Consider the following 19,197-nt stretch of genomic DNA (forward strand, 5'->3'; position numbering starts at 1 on the left):
TCTGAGATGATAGAAGTTATGCGTGTCGGTGTGCATGTATTTATTTTTCTACTGCCTATTCCATATTAAATTTATGTTAACATTTTCTGGGATACTAACATAAAAAGCAGTGGCTTGAAGAGCCATCATGAGATAAAAGGATTGAATGGCATAAACAATGTGATACTTTGATAACAGTTAGCATATAACCTAAATATTTGAATACTAGTCCCAAATGTCGGCCTACCAGTCGTTCATGCATTACTTCAAGCCTTAATCCATCCATTAAGCCATCCTATCAAACAAGGCCCGTTTGTTTTGCTAGTTTATTTAGCCACTTCCTTGTTCTCTGCCTCTGGTTGCATAAACCAGACAGTTCTGGATGACTGGACAGGACCAATGTAAACAGGAACTCCTGAATCCATTTCAGAGCCCTCTTCTAATTAAAATTATGTTCTTGAAATACATATTTTTGCATTGTTTTATTATTTTGTATTAATATAATGAACTATAATATCCCAGTTGTACTTGATCCAATTATTTTGTTCAGCTGTTAAGCTTTTTAGCTTATTCTTACAAAACAAATGCATTCAAGGACGGCAAAAACAAAAGAGATGTTCTCTGCTGAGGACAGCAATGGTGATTGTCTCTTGTTATATTTTTCATGCTAATCACTTTTTGTCGGCAAGCCAAAACAAGTTTCCTTAACTTCTATAACCAACGAGCTGCCCTCTTTCATTGGATTTGGAAGTCTGATGTCCAAACATACAACAAAGTAAACAAACAAATAGTTCCCTCTGAAAGGCAAACAGCTAACTTCAGAACAATTATTAACCCCATGTTGGTCACTTTCAAAACCACAGAATTAGGTTGACATGGAATTACAGTTCATTGAGTTCACAATGAACAGTGGACCAATGTACAAAGCATTGTTATTACAATAGTTTAATTTCATCATTCATTTAAATGATTCCCACCTTCATATGAAATACAACCTTCCAAACATCAGACAAAAACAGAATTCACTTGAGTGGCAGTTGAAAACTTTATAATTCAAACCTAGACCTATAGTTCGGATACTACAATATGGCAGCGTTACAAGAGCATCTTTTTTTTTTCAATTAGGCCTACTTCAATCTGTGAACATGGGAAAATAAAATAAACTCATCTAGGCCTACTGCAATCAAGTCTAAAAGTCAAACCACCAGTATTTCAAACAGGCCGGGTCTGAGCTGAGCAAATGGTTATTCTTATTTTTAAGAATTTAAACTTTAGACACATGAAAACTGAAGACTGAGTATTCAACACGATTCATCTGCATTGCTTATCTTCCAAACACACTTTTCCCCCTACAGTCACGCATGAATTCATCTGTGTCTCGGGCTTTAGGCAAAACTCTGTTTGGATCAGAAGAGTCCCATCAAAGCTTCTCTCAGCGGGGCCCAGAGATGGTATTTGAGTAACAAGTGGCACAAAATAGATATGTTTGCTGATAGAAACCCTTCGGGCTGGTTTTCCTTCAAATACCACCACACCTGACAAAGATAACTAAACGACCGGCAGTTCTCCAGAGAACCTTAAATGCCTCTTTGCCGTTTGTTTCACAGATTCTCCTGCTATGTGGAGACCACTTTCCTTGCTCGGATAACAATTTCTGGACACGCCCATGTTAAATCCTAGAATATCCTCCTTCTTCCTGTGTGGCTGATACTATCTGCTAATTAATTTAGCAGAAGACCTCGTCGTTGTATCTGTGGGTAAGAAACGGGCCTGTAGATTTACATCCATTTAGGGCATTTAACAGACACTTTTATCCAAAGCGACTTACAATATGTAGGCTACATTCAAGTAGATAGATAGCTTTGGGGATGTCTTGTACCCATTAAGTATAAAGTGTTGGAAAGAACTACACATCGTAGACCAGTGACTTCGCTTTTATCTGTTGGAAAATAAATGAAACAATACCTTTCCGCTGCAGAATGTAGCGTCCTTGGTACACTCTGTGTGTACTGTGTTCTCTGGCTTACCACTGAGGACATTTGGTCAACATTAATTGTAGGCTACATAGTTTCAAAGAAGTGAGACGGTGGTGATACAAAAATATAAACACATTATAGCTAATTGAGTAGAGGAAGATTAGTGTCTGCTGGCGTACTTAAGTTAGGACTAAAGAAAACTTGTGACACATCTGCAAGGATTGTGGTTTTGCTAGCATCGTGAAACAAAAGGGACTGAACACAACTGAAAGTGTAAATAGACATCGAGACCGAAGCACCAGCAGGATACTGGTGGGGGGGGATTTGTGCAGTTTAATACTGTTGGCTAAGTTTGTGTTCGCTGTTAATAGTAGGCCTATAATAATTAATAATAATTTATTGACAACTGCACACTTATAGCCACCTCCCGCTACGTGATTGGTCGAAATAGTATGAAGCAAAAGTAATCAAATCTCCACCGTTCAAACCAGAGTTGAGTTCGTCTCCCGACAGATTTTAATTAATCTAGTCAGATTTGTGCGAATCGCGAGACCCCCTCATGCGTGTGACCGTATTATCCCCATCTATTGACAGCATTATAGTGTTTATATGCAAATACCAATTTGCCAGTGTTGAATGTGTCATAAACATGCAGCTCACACAGACACACGCTCACTCACACATGCGCACGCACACTTTTGATCATCGTAGCAGACTACAGAGAATGGAAGAAATGCAAATCTGTCTGTCAGCCCCCCTATTCAGCTAGACTGCTAATTGTTCTATCACAGGGTGGGTCCAGGGAGAAAAACATACCTGCAGGGAAATACAATACACAGCCACAACTTTGCTTCTTGTCGGGGCCCATTCCATGTTGGTGTTTCTCTCCTTTTACCTTTTCAAAAGGTTTCGAGGGCTGAATACAAAGTGCATGTTTAACCAAGGAACAATACGTATAGGCCTATTACTGCATTAGCAGAATATTAACGTGGAGGATAATGAAAGCAGAACATCAACCACCATTTTCGCAACAGAGTTATCTCCACAGCAAAGACACAAACAAGTTGGATCAGACGCCCTCAGGGAGTTCAGTTCACTAAAATATTTACAGTCAGTCGATTTTAACTAGTGATCATATGAGTTTACAAAAGTGTCGATGAGTGTAAGCAGCTGTTTTTGTGAAGTGGTGAGGTTAATGATGTTACGTCAAAAGATATTAGCCTGCTTTGGTTTCAACATTAATATTTTTAATAAAACTTCAGAAGGATGCTGTTTGTTCTTCATATAGCTGGTGGGTTTCCTACTGATAGCTTCATGGGATGAATAGTTTTGGTGTGATTAGTTAGCTATTAGTTAGCTATTTCAAAATGACAGTGGTGGTTCTTTGATTGGTCAATTATCCACAGTGGACCAAAAATATACAAAAAGTCTTATTTAAAATATATATATTTATTCCCGTTATACTATCATACAAAGTATATTTTTCTTCAGAAATTATTAAACAACACAAATTGATTAACGCCCACCCCACCCTGCGGTTGTGAACTGTATCCATAGGATAAAAATCTGAGTGGATTATCGTCCTTGTTTTGAATAAAGCCACACAAAAAGTTTTTTTTTAAATCCATACACAGTACTTATTGTCTTAATCTGGACATTCGGGTCTCCGATTCCTGAGTTTGATTGCCTAAGACCCCATCAAGACCTCATAAAATCGACACTTTCCCGGGGTCATTCTCAAAAGAAAGTGTCCACAGGTGTCCATCTCTTGAGTGGGCAGCTCAACGAAGCCCCCGGCCCATAGACCAACGACTCCCTAAACTAAAATGTCATCCCATCAAATACTCCACCGTCCATCACTGCACTTAGCATCACTTTTGCCCGGCCAACGACCCACCAATCATTCAAAACGATCATCCTTGATCTCGTTTGTGGCATTAAGGTGTCCAGCCAGCTCCTGCACCACCGCCTCCTTCCCGATCTGATCGTTCCTCCTCTTCTCCATGATCACGTCCTCCAGGCTCTGAAACTCCAGCACGTGTCGGTCCTTCGGGGAGAACATCAACGTCAACCTGTACGGCTGTTTCCCGATGCGGATCTCCCCACCCATTTTGAACTCGCGCTTCCCGTAGCGGCACCACGCGGCGAAGCACTCTGCGTTGCGCCAGCACAGCTCCCGGTCCCGCGCCCCCACATGATCCCGCGCGTTCCTCAGCACCACCTCGAGCGGCAGCGCGCGGTACCGATACAGGTCGTTCACTATGCGGCCCGGCCTGCCCTGGCTGGCGTCCGTTAGGAAGCTGTCCTTGACCTCCGCGCGGTGCAGGTGAACCACCCGGAAGTCGCCGACGTACACCGCCCAGTGTGGGTACTGGCCGGCGGAGACGAACTCCAACAGGTCCCCCGGTCTGCACTTGTTCAACAGGCTTTCAGGCGAGTGTGTGGTTGTGTTGTTTGTCTCCGTTGTGTTCCTCTGGTACACACACTCATCACGGTAGTGCACCGAGCACGCCAGCTCGTTGTGGGGGTTGAACGGCGGGTCCTCCTGGCTGGGAGGCCGGCTGGTGTTCGGTACATCCAGGGGGTCCTCGTGGTCGTCGTCGTCGGCGGAGAAGATGTAGGACACCCCGATCCGAGGTCCCACCTCGTCCCCCCCGGCGGGGTCCAGCCCGTTGGGGTCCGAGGTTGGGACTTCGTCGTAGGTTAAGTGTGTCAGTTTTTCCACCTGGTTCCCCATAAGACTTGAAAAAAATGAATAATTTAAATTAAAAAAATAAGCGTTGGTGGTGCGGGGAAGACCGTCACCAGAACCACCTGATCTGGGTGGAGGTCAGGTGTGCGCCGGAGAGAAGGGGACGTGCTCCAGGCATAGTTCACCACGTCTCCAGCGAGCTGAGGTGCCAGTAATCCATGAGCAGGCAAGTCGTGCAAGTTGGTAAAGTTGGGTTTACCTCCAAATGTCCAAGTACGTAGTAGTGTTTCCCTAAATATATAAACAAACACTGTTAACATTTGAATTAACAAGTAACCCGGTCGCCATATTGCCGTGTCAACAAACCGTCACGCCCGACTTTCGTTATCCCTGAGCCCGGTGCTTCTCAACAAGGCACCTGTTGACTTGGCTCCTCCTCATCCGAGTTAAATTACCGCAACGAAAGTCCTGTTGCTGCGATTATTCCGTCTCCTCTCTCAATTCCATCTCTTCTAAGATCCGCGATGGGTTATGTGAGACGTGTGTGTGTGGCTTGTTGGCTGTTGGCTGTGTTCCCCTGTTTCTGCTGAACCGGACGCCCGGGTCTGGTTGTGAGCCTCTCTCCGCGCGTCTTGCGGTGATACTACTCACCCGAGGTTCCCAGACGGGGAGGTGCGCCACTTAAAGCGGCAGTGCTGCGTGCGCCTCATCCATTCCAAATATGGACACATGCGCGTCGTGGTTTCGTTGGGCTGGTGTTGTTTACGAGCATGCATTCGTTTGTAATAACAACTGCTTCCACACTTAAAAAAAGGATGAATCCTCAATATGTCAATAAACTCCCAATGCAATGCACCTGTTCTGAACATTTCACAGATCTTCAATAGTAGGGTAAATTCACTTCCTGTTCCTGTATTTTAAACGTAATCTTTAACTTTGTCTGTAGCAGCACCTGCAGGGTTTACGCATATTTACCTGACTTGTGTCTATGCTGCTGCGCTAAATCTAAATCAATAGACCCATAATTAATGGAAGCTGCACCTGTGTTCATCCTACTGTGAAAAGGGTCTATTCAAATAGGTCTTGAATACCAGAATGCATCATGACATTTACATTTACATTCAGGATATTTAGCAGCCACTTTCATCGAGTTACAATAAGTACATTTTGTCCGAGGCAAACAATATATCAGCCTCGGTGCAGTAAGGATGTTCATAGAAATGAGTGCCAAGCACTAACAGTTAACACATTCCTCATATACAACAAAGATAGCTAGGATAAGACACTACACAATGATAAGTACACTTACTTTTTAAGTAGCAGGACGTACAACATACAATTAGTGCGTACATTAAGTGCCAGGACGTACAACATACAACAAGTGCATACATTAAGTGCCAGGACGTACAACATACAATTAGTGCATACATTAAGTGCCAGGACGTATAACATACAATAATTGCGTACATTAAGTGCCAGGATGTACAGCATACAATAATTGCGTACACTAAGTGCCAGGACGTACAACATACAATAATTGCGTAAGAGGGCAGGGGGGCGGTAAGGGGGGAGGGTATGCCGAGTCTAGGTGAACCCTGAAAAGGGTCTATTAAAGTAGGGCTTGTACATCAGAATGCATCATGGGATGTCAGATGTGTCTCAAATGGCTAGAAGAGGCAGGGAGGCATCGAGTCTAAATATTTACAAAAAATGCTATCTGCTGAGGTACCAACAACTGGGCAGTCTTTGAATGCAGCATAGACTCATGATGTCAAACCCCAACCCTAATGTTTGGTCCAAGTCTTGCAAGAAAAAACCCCTGTTGTCATGTCAATCTACAATGTCTCCCTATAATGACAAAAATATTTCACAGTGAATTACTAGAGTATGACCAGAATATGATCACTACTAACATAATAACATAAAATGATAAAGAGTCCAATGCTGTTATGCTTCCAAAATGGAGGCAGTCATTGCGACGCACAATCTTTACTCCTTTTTAACTTTTTTTTAATCCAACAATATGAAAACAACACTTATTATCTCCATCAATAATTCAGACCACCTTTTTAATTTGTATTTCACATTAAATACTGTCCGATATTATGCATTATCAGTCTCTGTGACTGTGGACCTGTCTTTCGGTCCCTTTTCCCCAAAACTCTTTTCACTGTCTGTGACTGACTGCACACAGGTGCACTGCACAAATCAAGATGACAGAGATATTTCACCTTAAGTCATCCCGCTCTGTCTCCATCCTCCATTGCCCCTCTCTCTCTTTGCCTTCATCGTCCTCCTTTCTCCTTTACCCATCTGGCCAAATCCAACGGCTTTGTCCCACTGCCCTTCCCCAGCCCAGTGTGTGTGTTTCTCTCTCTCTTTCCTCTCTTTCTCTCAACCCCATCTCTCTTGTTTCTCTATGTCTCATTCCTTCTAACTCTCTCACTCCCCTCTCTTTCTCTCACCCCCCCTCTCGTTTTCTCCCTCATTCTTTCTCTCTCTCTCTCTCTCTCTCTCTCTCTCTCTCTCTCTCTCTCTCTCTCTCTCTCTCTCTCTCTCTCTCTCTCTCTCTCTCTCTCTCTTTCCCCCTCTCTCTTTCCCCCTCTCTCTCACCCCCCTCTCTTGTTCTCTCTCTCCATCTATCTCTCTCTTGTTCTCTCCCTCTCTCTCTCTCCCCCCCCCCATCTCTCTTTCTCTCTCTCTGTACACTGACTGTCAGTTTAAAGACACCGGCTTCAGCCTCTTCTGCGGGGGGAATATCAATGTCAGACAACAACACATGCATGGCTGAAGGCAATAAATACAATTCATCACAATCACATGAATACGTAAAGAGAGAAACACAAATGCATGCATGCTCTTCCAAAAATATACAGCCAAGGGCTTAGGCTGCGTGACGCCCAGTACACATACTGTGTGTCGGCTTTATGTAGGGAACACACAAAACAACGTGAACTTTGGCACACACTGACATATCCGAGGACTATAAAGAAGGAGGCTTGGAAGAGGGTGAATATGCATATTGCTGTCACACGTCTTAGTGGGTGTCAACGCATGACCCCACACTCAATGATCAGTTTGTGTTTGTATGTTATCGTGTGCTTGTGCACCTATATATGTTAGTGGGTGTGTGTGATTGTGCACGTGTATGTATTTTTGTGTGTTTGTGCTTGTGCATGTATGCTAGCATGTGTGGATGTAATTTTGTGTGTTTGAGCTCGTGCATGTGTGTATGTTAGCATGTGTATGTTTGTCTGTGTGTGTGTCAGCTTGTGCATGTATGTATGCTAGCATGTGTAGTGTACAAGTGTGTGTGTATTTAGTTTGTGAGCTTGTTCATGTATGTATGTTAGTATGTGTACGTGTGTGTGTGTGTGTGTGTGTGTGTGTGTGTGTGTGTGTGTGTGTGTGTGTGTGTGTGTGTGTGTGTGTGTGTGTGTGTGTGTGTGTGTGTGTGTGTGTGTGTGTGTGTGTGTGTGTGTGTGTGTGTGCTTGAGCTTGTGTATGTTAGCGTGTGTACGTGTGTGTGTGAGCTTGTGTATGTTAGCGTGGGTGCGTTTGTATGGGGATGGCCAGAGAGGCCGCCTGTGAATAAACATGCCACAGCATCACGCCACCCCACCGCCCTCCAATCTCCCTTTTTGTTTTCCTCGCTGCAACAATGTACCGTTTCTGTTTCGATGTGCTGCCCTCTTTTGTTAGTTATATCAGAAGAATTTTAAGCAGCTAACGGTAAGCCCTTTAAGACCTCTGCCCCCCCCTTGAGTTCATACTAACACACACTCACATATACACACATGCACAAGCAAAGACTCACACACACACACACACACACACACACACACACACACACACACACACACACACACACACACACAGGCGCTGCATCCCATTAGGCATACCAGGCAATTGCCTGGGGCCCCGCAATTGCTTGGGGCCCCGGGCCACTCCATACCCCCCCCCCCCCCGCCTGTCAACAATCGCTCCATACCCCCCCCCCCCGGTCAACAATCGCTCCATACCCCCCCCCCCCCCGTCAACAATCCTCTGCCTAGGGCCCCCACACTTCCTAGAATCGCCCCTGCACACACATATGCACATCGTTTGCTGACATACTTGCACACATGCAGAAGCACACACATTCAAATTCTTAATCCTATATAGGTGCACACAAAAGATACACAAACACAATACAATACACAATACACACATGTACACATGCTAACACACATACATGCTTACACACTAAAATACATTCACACGTACATGAGCGCGCACACACACACACACACACACACACACACACACACACACACACACACACACACACACACACACACACACACACACACACACACACACACACACACACACACACTAACATACATCGGTGCACACAGAAGCACACACATGATTCCATACAAACACTCGGGCACAAACACAAACTTACATTGATAAACACACATTCACAAATGAACACACGTCAAGTCTTCCTGTTTCAATCAATTCCGATCTACCACCCTACAAAAAGAGGATTATGTGAACTTCCTCTCCAATGTTACATTACTATGCTCAGTGCTTGACAGATAGGCCTACTCTTTGTTTTGCGGCACTAAGGAATATTTCTGAAGCTTGGGTGATTTGAATGGACTTTCAACACTTGCTGAATTGTTTTCGCCATATTTGTTGGTATGAATTGGCTGTTACCATCCCGACGACTTTTACTGTTGTGACCACCTGTTTGCCACCACTTTTGTACAATGGTTCAATTTAAATTTATTCCAGAAAGTACCCATCAACTCGTAAAGGTTCTGTCTCGTAACTGCTTCGTTACATGGCTCGAACTTGTCAGTTTGCAATGCATGCAGCTGTCGTTTCTCCCTCTGTCTGTATTCGTACGTGGCCGTTCTCATATTAACATAATGTTTGGCTGACACCTAGTGGTTACAGCTTGAGTTAAAGCGACAGGTATTATATGAAATTGCCGGCCTGTGCTTTCTGTGCAAATTGCATTCGCCGGCGTGTTTTTTTTTATGAGGGGATGTATAATGGCTAATCACATGTTGTTTGTGTGAGTGTGCACCGACGTACACCGGAGTCCAGTCCGGCGTAACAAATGTCTGAACCACTACAACCCATAATTTGTTGAGTCTGTCCTACCGTGGGGGTCTCCAGGCTCAGAAGATGAATGCTAGGCAGCGTTGCTGATAATTCTATTCTGTAAACAAAACACCAATTGTTTGTTCTTCGCAAGCAAGCAATCAAAAAAAAAACTCTCCACACTCTCTGTGAACCTTATTTATCTAGCAGCTGAAACTTTAAATTGCAAAATAACAGCCCCCACCACCCCACTCAGGTTCAGAGAATGACGTGTAACAAGCTGGTCTACAGCCAGAGGTGCACAGAAAAAGCTTTTGGACATCATGCATTTCCCGGAAATATATCGCAATGATGGCTTGGGACGTTACATGCGACCGTGTAATGAAGGGGGTGAAAGGTGAGGACCATCAAAGGGCCAATGAGGGAGACGGGCCCCTAGACAGGGCTCTGGATTTAAAATCAATGATTTATCACGAATCATATGTCATGAATAAAAATCATACGCCCCTGATGAAATGATGAGATAAATTACATTTTGGATGAAAATACACTATTCACTGGTAATTCGTTTGTTTGCAATACAATTAAAACAACTAGAAATAATCAATACAAATATATTAGATAAATACGTTAAAAAAAATGAAGAACGGGCTGCAGTTCTTTCTTTTTCCTTTGAGGAACTGACCGTCACATTTATTTCCCTTGGAATTACTTCCTTGAAATTGTGGATCTGAGAAAAGAGACGACATCTTCCTGGAAAATAAGCAAATGCCTTTTATCATCAACCTCTACGGTTGAATACGTTAAGGTGTTATTTTTCCACGGTTGTCATTTTTGATATATATTTAAGGGAAATTCGAGATTGACTCTGAGAATTACATTGCAGCAAAATCCCTCAGCCATGGCTGCGATAATACGTATTTATTTTCCATGGCATGTCTGTCTGCTGTTAAGATTTTAAAAAAGATTGAGTGCCCTAATAACGACTCTATTAAATATAGATCTATAAGTTATATCCACATGCATTTTTTAGTGTTGTGATGCTTTGACTCATTTCGCTGCCAACTCACAAAATGTATGTTTTGTTAATTTATTTTTTCATCACCATTTTTTTAAACTCTTATGCAAGTCAGCCAACCAAGCAGTCCACTGGCCGGCTTGGCAGAGATCTTAATCAACAACACCCTGTCAAATGTCATTCTTGTTTATGGAGCTCCAAGCATGTGGCAGCATTTGGCCCAGGAGGAGAGAGAGAGAGAGAGAGAGAGAGAGAGAGAGAGAGAGAGAGAGAGAGAGAGAGAGAGAGAGAGAGAGAGAGAGAGAGAGAGAGAGAGAGAGAGAGAGAGAGAGAGAGAGAGAGAGAGAGAGAGAGAGAGAGAGAGAGAGAGAGAGAGAGAGAGAGAGAGAGAGAGAGAGAGAGTGTGTGCATGATGAATGTGAGTGTTAGCCTAATGCCAGGAATGAAAGATGCAGCAAAGGAATTAATAAGGGGAGCGAGGGAGAAGGAAAGAGAGAGAGACAGAGAGACGAAGGGAGGGTGAATGAGTGATGGAGCAAGCAGGACCGTGACAGACACAGTGCCACCGAGTCACATGCGAGCTGGACTTCGGTGTTGCCAAAAAGAGCTCCTATTTATAGGGCCTGAAAGTATGTACACTGAGGCCTCCTGGAAAGAGTTCAGAACAACAACAAACACAACCCCACAGGCCCAGCTACGTACAAAGAGGCAGACAGCCCCGTCGGAAAAACATACGCTGCAGACACCACACACGCACACACGCGCAGCATCACAACGAGACAGAGGACAGCCGACAGGAGAGAGTGCATGGAACATGTCAAGTCCTCACACCGTCTTCTGAGTTTGTGATTTGAATACAGACGAGGACACCTGCGAATTTAACAGGGCTGGTGGAAGAGGAGGACAAGGTAAGAGATGTGTTGTGACCTGGTTGTGACGGCTGGTACCCGTGTTCATACAGGCGGTCCATGTTGGCTGTTCTTTCCAGGATAAATCACAAATCCGTGTTGGGGACATTTGTTGACATTGTAGAGGTAATGTGTTGAATAGATGTGGAGATGTTTGCTTGCAAAAATATTTGAAATTGTAATTTGTGGAGGACAAGTGTATTATCAACAGCATATTGAAAAAAATATGGATATTCTTAATAGTATGCTGCCTACTATAGCTTCCAATAATATCACGTTTGGTTTGCCTGGCTACAGTTGAACCTTGATTCTCTGCAGTTTAATTCCACCTGATCCTGGTTCCATCGATGTTGCTGTTAAGAATTACAAAGCATCCTTTTATCATTCAACCTCTTTCATATTTGACTAAATTTATATTCTCATCAAACCCTGATCCCAAGCTCCTGTCAATGAGAGTCAAAGTATTATTCATTATTCAAAGTATGATGAAGAGCCGTAATGTTATATCTCATGGTCAACCCATTCAATAGCTCATTATGTGCACAGTCAAAGTTTTGAGATGCTTTGTATCTGTTTGCTCCGACTTTGTATTAATTATAGCTGAGGTCCTGATTCCCCAAAGCATTTCACTAATAACAAGCTATAAAATAACTGCCTATAAAATTGGCAGTTCTGAACCCCTTATTGTAATACATTAGAGCTGACCCCCTTGGCTTTCTAGTAGCAATAATTAATGCCACTGCCAGGATTCAAGGAGACCCTAACTTGACGTCTCCCCTTAATACTCAAAAGGCCTGCTGGCTAGCTGCTCATCCTGTAATGACAGCTGGCCCATAGCTACCTTTTAAATAGTTGAGTGATGATAAATAGGCAACCAGAAACTAAAAGCCTTCCCCTAGAAATCATGCGGTCCAGTAGATGAATTAAATGTCAATTTGATGGAGGATGCTTATGCTGAAGACTCATAAGCTTTCACCGCCAGGCCATCCATCACATAAATGTGAAAACAACGAAAGTGGACAATCTTACAAATCTCCTAAGTTTGGTAATTGTATGGGGCCGAATTGAACAAACAATGCCGCAGGCTTACACAACTTTGAAATAAAACAAAATATTATCTCTAATTCAGAATGGACCTTGCCGCCATTGAGGTCTTCCATTACCAGGACAAGGAGCTGTCTTCTGCCCTACTCCTCCAACTCAACAGCCTTCGGCGGGACCGAGTCTTCACTGATGTGTTCCTGTGTTCAGACCAGTCCGAGATCCCGTGCCACCGCAATGTCCTGGTGTCCAGCAGCCCTTACTTCAGGGCCATGTTCTGCAGCAACTTTATGGAAACCAACCAGACCAGGATTCGCATAACAGGGATCACATCTTCCAGTTTGAGCAGTATCATTGACTATGTCTACACAGGACTGATCAGCATCACCATGGAGAACGTGCTCCCTCTCATGCAAGCCGCCTCCATGCTGCAATACGGTCGACTCTTCGAGGTATGCTCGGCTTTCCTCCAAGAGCGGCTGAGCCCGGAGAACTGCCTGAGCATGATAAGACTCTCTGAGATCCTGAGCTGCAACAGCCTGAAGAACAAGGCCAAGGCGATGGCCATGGAGAGCTTCTCGGACGTTTCGTCCTCTGAGGACTTGTGCGAGCTCTCCTTGCCCGAGCTGCTGGGGTATCTGGAAGACGACACCCTATGCGCGGACGAGGAGCAGGTCTTCGAGACGCTCGTCGCTTGGATCCACCATGACCCCCGGGCGAGGCGCGGGGCCATCAGCGACCTTTTCAAGAAGGTGCGTCTCCGCTTCATCCACCCGACCTACCTCTTCCAGTTCATCGCCAACGACCCCCTGATCCAGTCCTCCACCCTCTGCACCGAGATCATCGAGTCCGTTCGGCGCCTCATGTTCTCCGTCAACTCAAAGTCGCAGAGCGACACTGCGGTCAACCTCAAACCCCTGTGGGTGGCGCCCCGGCGTTACACCTGCAGCGAGACACTGGTGGTGGTGGGCGGGAGGAAGAACAACGAGCAGACCTCCAGGGAGGCCCTGATCTTCGACGAGAACAGCCAGACTTGGCAGTGGCTCGCCAAGCTGCCCCTGCGCCTGTACAAGGCGTCCTACGTCTGCCTCCACAGTGTCCTCTACGTCCTCGGGGGCCTGCCCACCACGGCCACCAACACCCCGCGCCAGGCCAGCTCCGCCGTCTACACGCTGTCGCTCAAGACCAACCAGTGGCGCACGGCCGAGCCCATGCTGGCGCCACATTTTGCCCACCAGAGCATTTCCTTCCTCCACTTCATCTTCGTCCTGGGCGGGCTCGGCTCGGACAGGTGTGTGTCTAACAGTGTGGAGAGGTGAGATTCCACCTGGCAGACATTCACAATGATAGCGTGATACCATGATCTCCTTGAAGTCTAGTGATGTAAACGATTTCAATGTCGCACGACCAGGTACAACAGTATGTTCAACCAATGGGAGACCATGTCACCGATGCCAGAGGCGGTGCTCCACCCAGCCGTCGCTGCAGCCGACCAGAGGATCTACGTGTTTGGAGGAGAGAACGCCATGCAGAACCCTGTTAGGATGATACAGGTAATACCACAGCCCAAGTCTGTCATTCCAAGTATTTGGCGTTTCAGTACATTCTGTATTCCTCTCTTATGTTCCCCCCACATTTAGGCCAACCATTTACCCATCACTCATCCATCAACCAATCGAACGCTCGCCTATTATCCTTTCTACATTGACATTTAAAATGTCAATGTCAGCGTCTATGGATGTACATAGACGCATGTGCTAAGCACTTACATACAATCTATTCTCCCTCTCTCCCTGCAACGTCTTCAAAGGTCTACCATATTTCCAGGAATCTATGGTTTAAGATGGACAACCGAACAGTGAAAAACATCTCTGCACCCGCTGCTGTCATTGATGACAAGATCTACATCGTTGGAGGTAGTGGAGTTTAATTTCACGTCATGGTTAATGTACTGTTTACGTAATGTTGCATGGCGAAAACGACTTGAGGAGCAGAGTAACTGTACATGAACAACATGAACCTATTCACCTATATTCCACTTTCAATTAATTAGTATTTGTACAGCCCCCCCAGACGGCAAGAAATAACTCCCTTAATTAGCAAGGAAGAAACCTTGATGAGGCAAGGGGCACACACAGCATGTAGACTGAAAAAATACTTGCTACTCTAGTGCACACAACAACCACTCATCCACACAATAAGAAACCCTTTTAGGTACTATTATAAAGCCATGTACTAACACTAACCACCATTTAATGTGGTTAGTGTTCCTTCTCATTCATAAATTGGTTCTTGAGCAATGAGGACCAACATGACCCTCATGTAGCCCTCCATATGAATGACCCATCACTTCCTCTTTTGGCCCGCTCCCCCTAGGCTACACCAGGAGGGTGATGGCCTACGACACCAAGACCAACCGCTTCACCAACTGTGCCAACCTGAAGGAGCGGCGGATGCATCACGCGGTCACCGTCCTCAACCACAAACTCTACATCACCGGGGGCCGCTACGTCACCGGGCATGACCTCATCGAGGACTCGGACAGCGTCGAGTGCTACGACCCGGCGACGGACAGCTGGACCTCCAAGGGCACGCTGCCCTACAAGCTGTTCGACCACGGCTCCATGGCTCTGACTTGTGTGACGCAGACGCTGGCAAAGTCCTAGCGTGTATAAGGTGTTGTTATGGCTGGTGTCGCCATTTTGTAGGGTGGAGCTGGTTCATTGTCCGATGAATAACAGACCGTTTTTTTTTTCTGATGAAATGTTTGTTGTGGGAGTTTTTCATTGAGGGATTGTTTTGATTTTTTTAGTGTCTAGGTGGCTGATTGTATACTCTCATGGGATTTCTCTTTTATAAGATGATATAATAATACCTTTGCAAAGAACCAAAACCTTGTGAATAACACTGCCTGTCAGACTGCCGAAATGAACTCCAGCGAGTTTAAAGTCCTGCTTTTTCAGTTTTCTGTTTCCAACGTACTCCACGGTGTGTGCTCTTACTTGTCCGGTTTAGATTCCAGGCCAGTGTTTGTTGTTCTGTTTGAGGCTGTGTTATGCTCAGCTGTTGAGTGATGGTTCTGAACCTGTTGCTCTTGTGGTTAAGCTCTGAGATCAGAGTTTGTATGGTGATTGTGCTGCTACGGGTTACCATCTTTTGTTCTGAATCACAATTGAAAATATAGTGACAATAGCATGATACTTTTGCCACTTAAACATTCCTTTAAATTATTCAAAGGTGTAACAGCTGCAGTATGTAATTGAAGGATAACTAGTACCAATACAATCATTTTTGATACATGTTTTGTTTTATATTTTGTAATTTAATTTCGTATTGTTCATTTTGTACTACACTCTTTGTATGCTTTCAGTACTGCATTGCTTTGGATCATTTGATCTTTGATTTATGATGAATAAAAATGTGAGACTCACGCAGATGTCTCTCTCTGTCTCTCTCCTTCCCGCCCTCCAAGTCTTTTGGCATGACATTTTTAAAGGAAAATATTGCAAAATATTTACTTATATCATCTTGTGCTTGTTTCATTCAGCTCCCATAACTCACACCACCTCCATCACTCAAATAAGCCCTCTCTATCCATCTGTCTGTCTGTCTATATATTTATATATCTCTTTCTCTTTCCCTATCCCTCTCGCTTTTTTTCTCTCTCTCTCTTCATCTCTCTCTAGATCACTCCCCTCCACCCTCTTTCGCTCGCTCTCTCTGTATCACCCCCCCCTCTCGCTCTTTCTCTCTCTCTCTCTCTCTCTCTCTCTCTCTCTCTCTCTCTCTCTGTATCACTGCCCCCACTCTATTTTGCTCCCCTCTATATCTCTCTCTCTTTCTCTACCTGTATCACCCCCCCCTCTCTCTCTTTCTCTCTCTCTCTCTCTCTCTCTCTCTCTCTCTCTCTCTCTCTCTCTCTTTCCCCCCCCCTCTCTCTCTCTCTCTCTCTCTCTCTCTCTCTCTCTCTCTCTCTCTCTCTCTTTCTCTCCCTCTTGACCTCTCCCTCTCAGGTTCTACACATGAGGTTCAAAGGGTGCTCGGTGACAGAGGACACCAGATGCAACCTGAGCAGCAGCACGTGTGTCCTGTCCACCTTATGAGCCTCACATGCCCAGTGTGTTGCAAGGTTCAGAGACACAGGGACCAGAGAACATGTCCAGAATAAATCCCCCTTTACCCAATGCTTACAGATGGAAACAGCTTGAAAATAGCTATTTCTCTCCTCCTCTACACAAAGGATGGACCTCTCACTAGGAGATGTCAAGTTATTTGTTGTTATTTTATACTGGATACAAACATAGCAGACACAAGGTAATCACAAGACACAGTGTGACAACTGTAAGGTCTTCTGAGTCATAGTAGTTCCCTTGAAATCGCCAGTAGAAGCTAACCATAAGCCAGCGAGACAGGGAGTGAGAGACACACACACGCACACGCAGACACACACACACACACACACACACACACACACACACACACACACACACACACACACACACACACACACACACACACACACACACACACAGTCCTGACTGTATGTTAATAAATACATGTCCAGAACAAAGCCACCCCAAAGCCACACTCACAAACACACACACACACACACACACACACACACACACACACACACACACACACACACACACACACACACACACACACACACACACACACACAGTCCTGACTATGTTAATAAATACATGTCCAGAACAAAGCCACCCTAAACCCCAAAGCCACACTCACAAACACACACACACACACACACACACACACACACACACACACACACACACACACACACACACACACAAACACACACACACAAACACACACACACACACACACACACACACACACACACACACACACACACACACACACACACACACACACACACACACACACACACTCATACACATACACAAAGAAACACACATGTTTTTTTTGCATTACTATATCACTTTTAAATCGATTTATCCTTTCTTATATCTCAAATATCTCAAGCTGTTCACCACAGGTCCCTGTCTCTGACTTGTGTGTCGCAGACATTGGCAAGGTCATAGCCGTCGAGTATAAGGTGTTATTACAGCTGACATCGTTTTCCACAGACTTTCGATTTCGTTCCAAATATCATGAAACAACCATCCCTCCCTCACAACAACGTAATTCGATTCCAAGAGGACAGCTTGGTACTGTCCATGATGCCCTGTGAACATCATGTGTGTGGGAGGGTCTCTGCAGGCAGGGGACACCACGTGCTGCTTTCAAAGCCCACCATGCGGACCCACCCAGGGTCAGATGCCGGTGGCCAGCACACGGAGTCCAGGGGCTGGGTTGGTGGGTGGAGGGGGGGGGGGGGGGGGGGGGGTCAGGGAGGTTAACCCAGGCGATAGGTGAACCTGGGGATTATTTTGGGGAGGAAAAAAACAAGGGGGGAAGGAGGGGAGGGCAAGTTGCTTGTCGGGACCACGTGAAGCCATGTGGCCCGTGTGGTTACTGTGGATGAAGAGCGAGAGGGGGAGGGGGGAGAGAGAGAGAGAGAGAGAGAGAGAGAGAGAGAGAGAGAGGGAGAGAGACGGAGAGAGTGAAAGAGGGATGGGGAAGAGGGAGAGTACAACCAGGCTAAACAGGATTTCACAACGCAGAATCTGAGTGATGAAACTCTTCCAGGAGAAGCACAGCAACAGGTGTGTGAGTGTTGTTGAGCGCCTATGAATGTGATTTTGAAGAGGGGTGTAATGTAGGTCTTGCTACATATGTTGTCCATCTCTCACAACAAACCCGAGAGAGAGAGAGAGAGAGAGAGAGAGAGAGAGAGAGAGAGAGAGAGAGAGAGAGAGAGAGAAAGAGAGAGAGAGAGAGAGAGAGAGAGAGAGGAGAGAGAGAGAAAGAGAGAGAGAGTGGGAGGGGGGGGGGGGGGGGGGGGAGGCAGACAGCAGTTGCTGTTTATCATTCAGTCTCGTCCAGAAGATATAAATGCCTGTGAGTTACGGTACTTAGCATCAGAAACAAACATCTACATTTCTCGGTAACCCTTCTGTCAGAGCTGCCAGCGTGTGTGATTTCATGCACCAAGCATATAATAGAAAGGGGAAATTCATTAAAAAAATTAATTCCATAACATTTAATTGAATTTGAATACAATAACATAACATAATCCCCATCAACCCTTCACCCCTCTCCCTCCCTCCCTCCCTTCCTCCCTTCTTCTTCGAAAGCATATTGAATATCACCCAGGGTAATTAATTCTACTACAAAATGATTTGGTAATATGAGTTGTGCTGTGTTACCAAATATCACTTCAGGATGATGTGTTTGATGGATTTATTAATGAATCTAAATAATTGATATAGAATGAAGAAATGCATACAAATGGAGGACACTTAGTAGACATGATCAAGTATCAAAAACATATTGACAGACTAACATGATGATGCCAACATACGAGTGATTAAATGATTCAATAATGTGGCTCTA

General features: G+C 45.0%; 2 protein-coding genes across 3 annotated transcripts; one reads left to right on the forward strand and one right to left on the reverse strand.

The window, feature by feature from the left end:
- Window positions 1-538: 538 nt before the first annotated feature.
- On the reverse strand, window positions 539-5,450 carry LOC130391992 (protein LRATD2-like). The gene has a single exon (XM_056602376.1). The coding sequence runs from the start codon at window positions 4,690-4,692 to the stop codon at window positions 3,856-3,858; it is 837 nt and encodes a 278-aa protein (XP_056458351.1). The 5' UTR covers window positions 4,693-5,450; the 3' UTR covers window positions 539-3,855.
- Window positions 4,117-16,166, forward strand: LOC130391991 (kelch-like protein 38). Of its 2 annotated transcripts, none has more exons than XM_056602375.1 (5): window positions 4,117-4,388; window positions 12,803-14,029; window positions 14,126-14,267; window positions 14,525-14,630; window positions 15,091-16,166. In XM_056602375.1, the coding sequence occupies exons 2-5, from the start codon at window positions 12,804-12,806 to the stop codon at window positions 15,378-15,380; spliced, it is 1,764 nt and encodes a 587-aa protein (XP_056458350.1). In that variant the 5' UTR covers window positions 4,117-4,388; window position 12,803; the 3' UTR covers window positions 15,381-16,166. The 2 variants fall into 2 exon arrangements, with proteins under 2 accessions (XP_056458350.1, XP_056458349.1); XM_056602374.1 differs by lacking the exon at window positions 4,117-4,388 and adding an exon at window positions 11,345-11,673.
- The last annotated feature ends 3,031 nt before the right edge of the window (window positions 16,167-19,197 follow it).

Source organism: Gadus chalcogrammus, chromosome 11 (assembly GCF_026213295.1).
Source record: "Gadus chalcogrammus isolate NIFS_2021 chromosome 11, NIFS_Gcha_1.0, whole genome shotgun sequence".
Classification (NCBI taxonomy): Eukaryota; Metazoa; Chordata; class Actinopteri; order Gadiformes; family Gadidae; genus Gadus; species Gadus chalcogrammus.

Coding starts and splice junctions, on each gene's coding strand:
- LOC130391991 (XM_056602375.1), top strand. CDS start 12,804: ATGGACCTTGCCGCCATTGAGGTCTTCCATTACCAGGACAAGGAGCTG. Junction 14,268..14,524: donor ACCCTGTTAGGATGATACAG/GTAATACCACAG, acceptor ACGTCTTCAAAG/GTCTACCATATTTCCAGGAA. Junction 14,631..15,090: donor CAAGATCTACATCGTTGGAG/GTAGTGGAGTTT, acceptor CGCTCCCCCTAG/GCTACACCAGGAGGGTGATG.
- LOC130391992 (XM_056602376.1), bottom strand. CDS start 4,692: ATGGGGAACCAGGTGGAAAAACTGACACACTTAACCTACGACGAAGTC.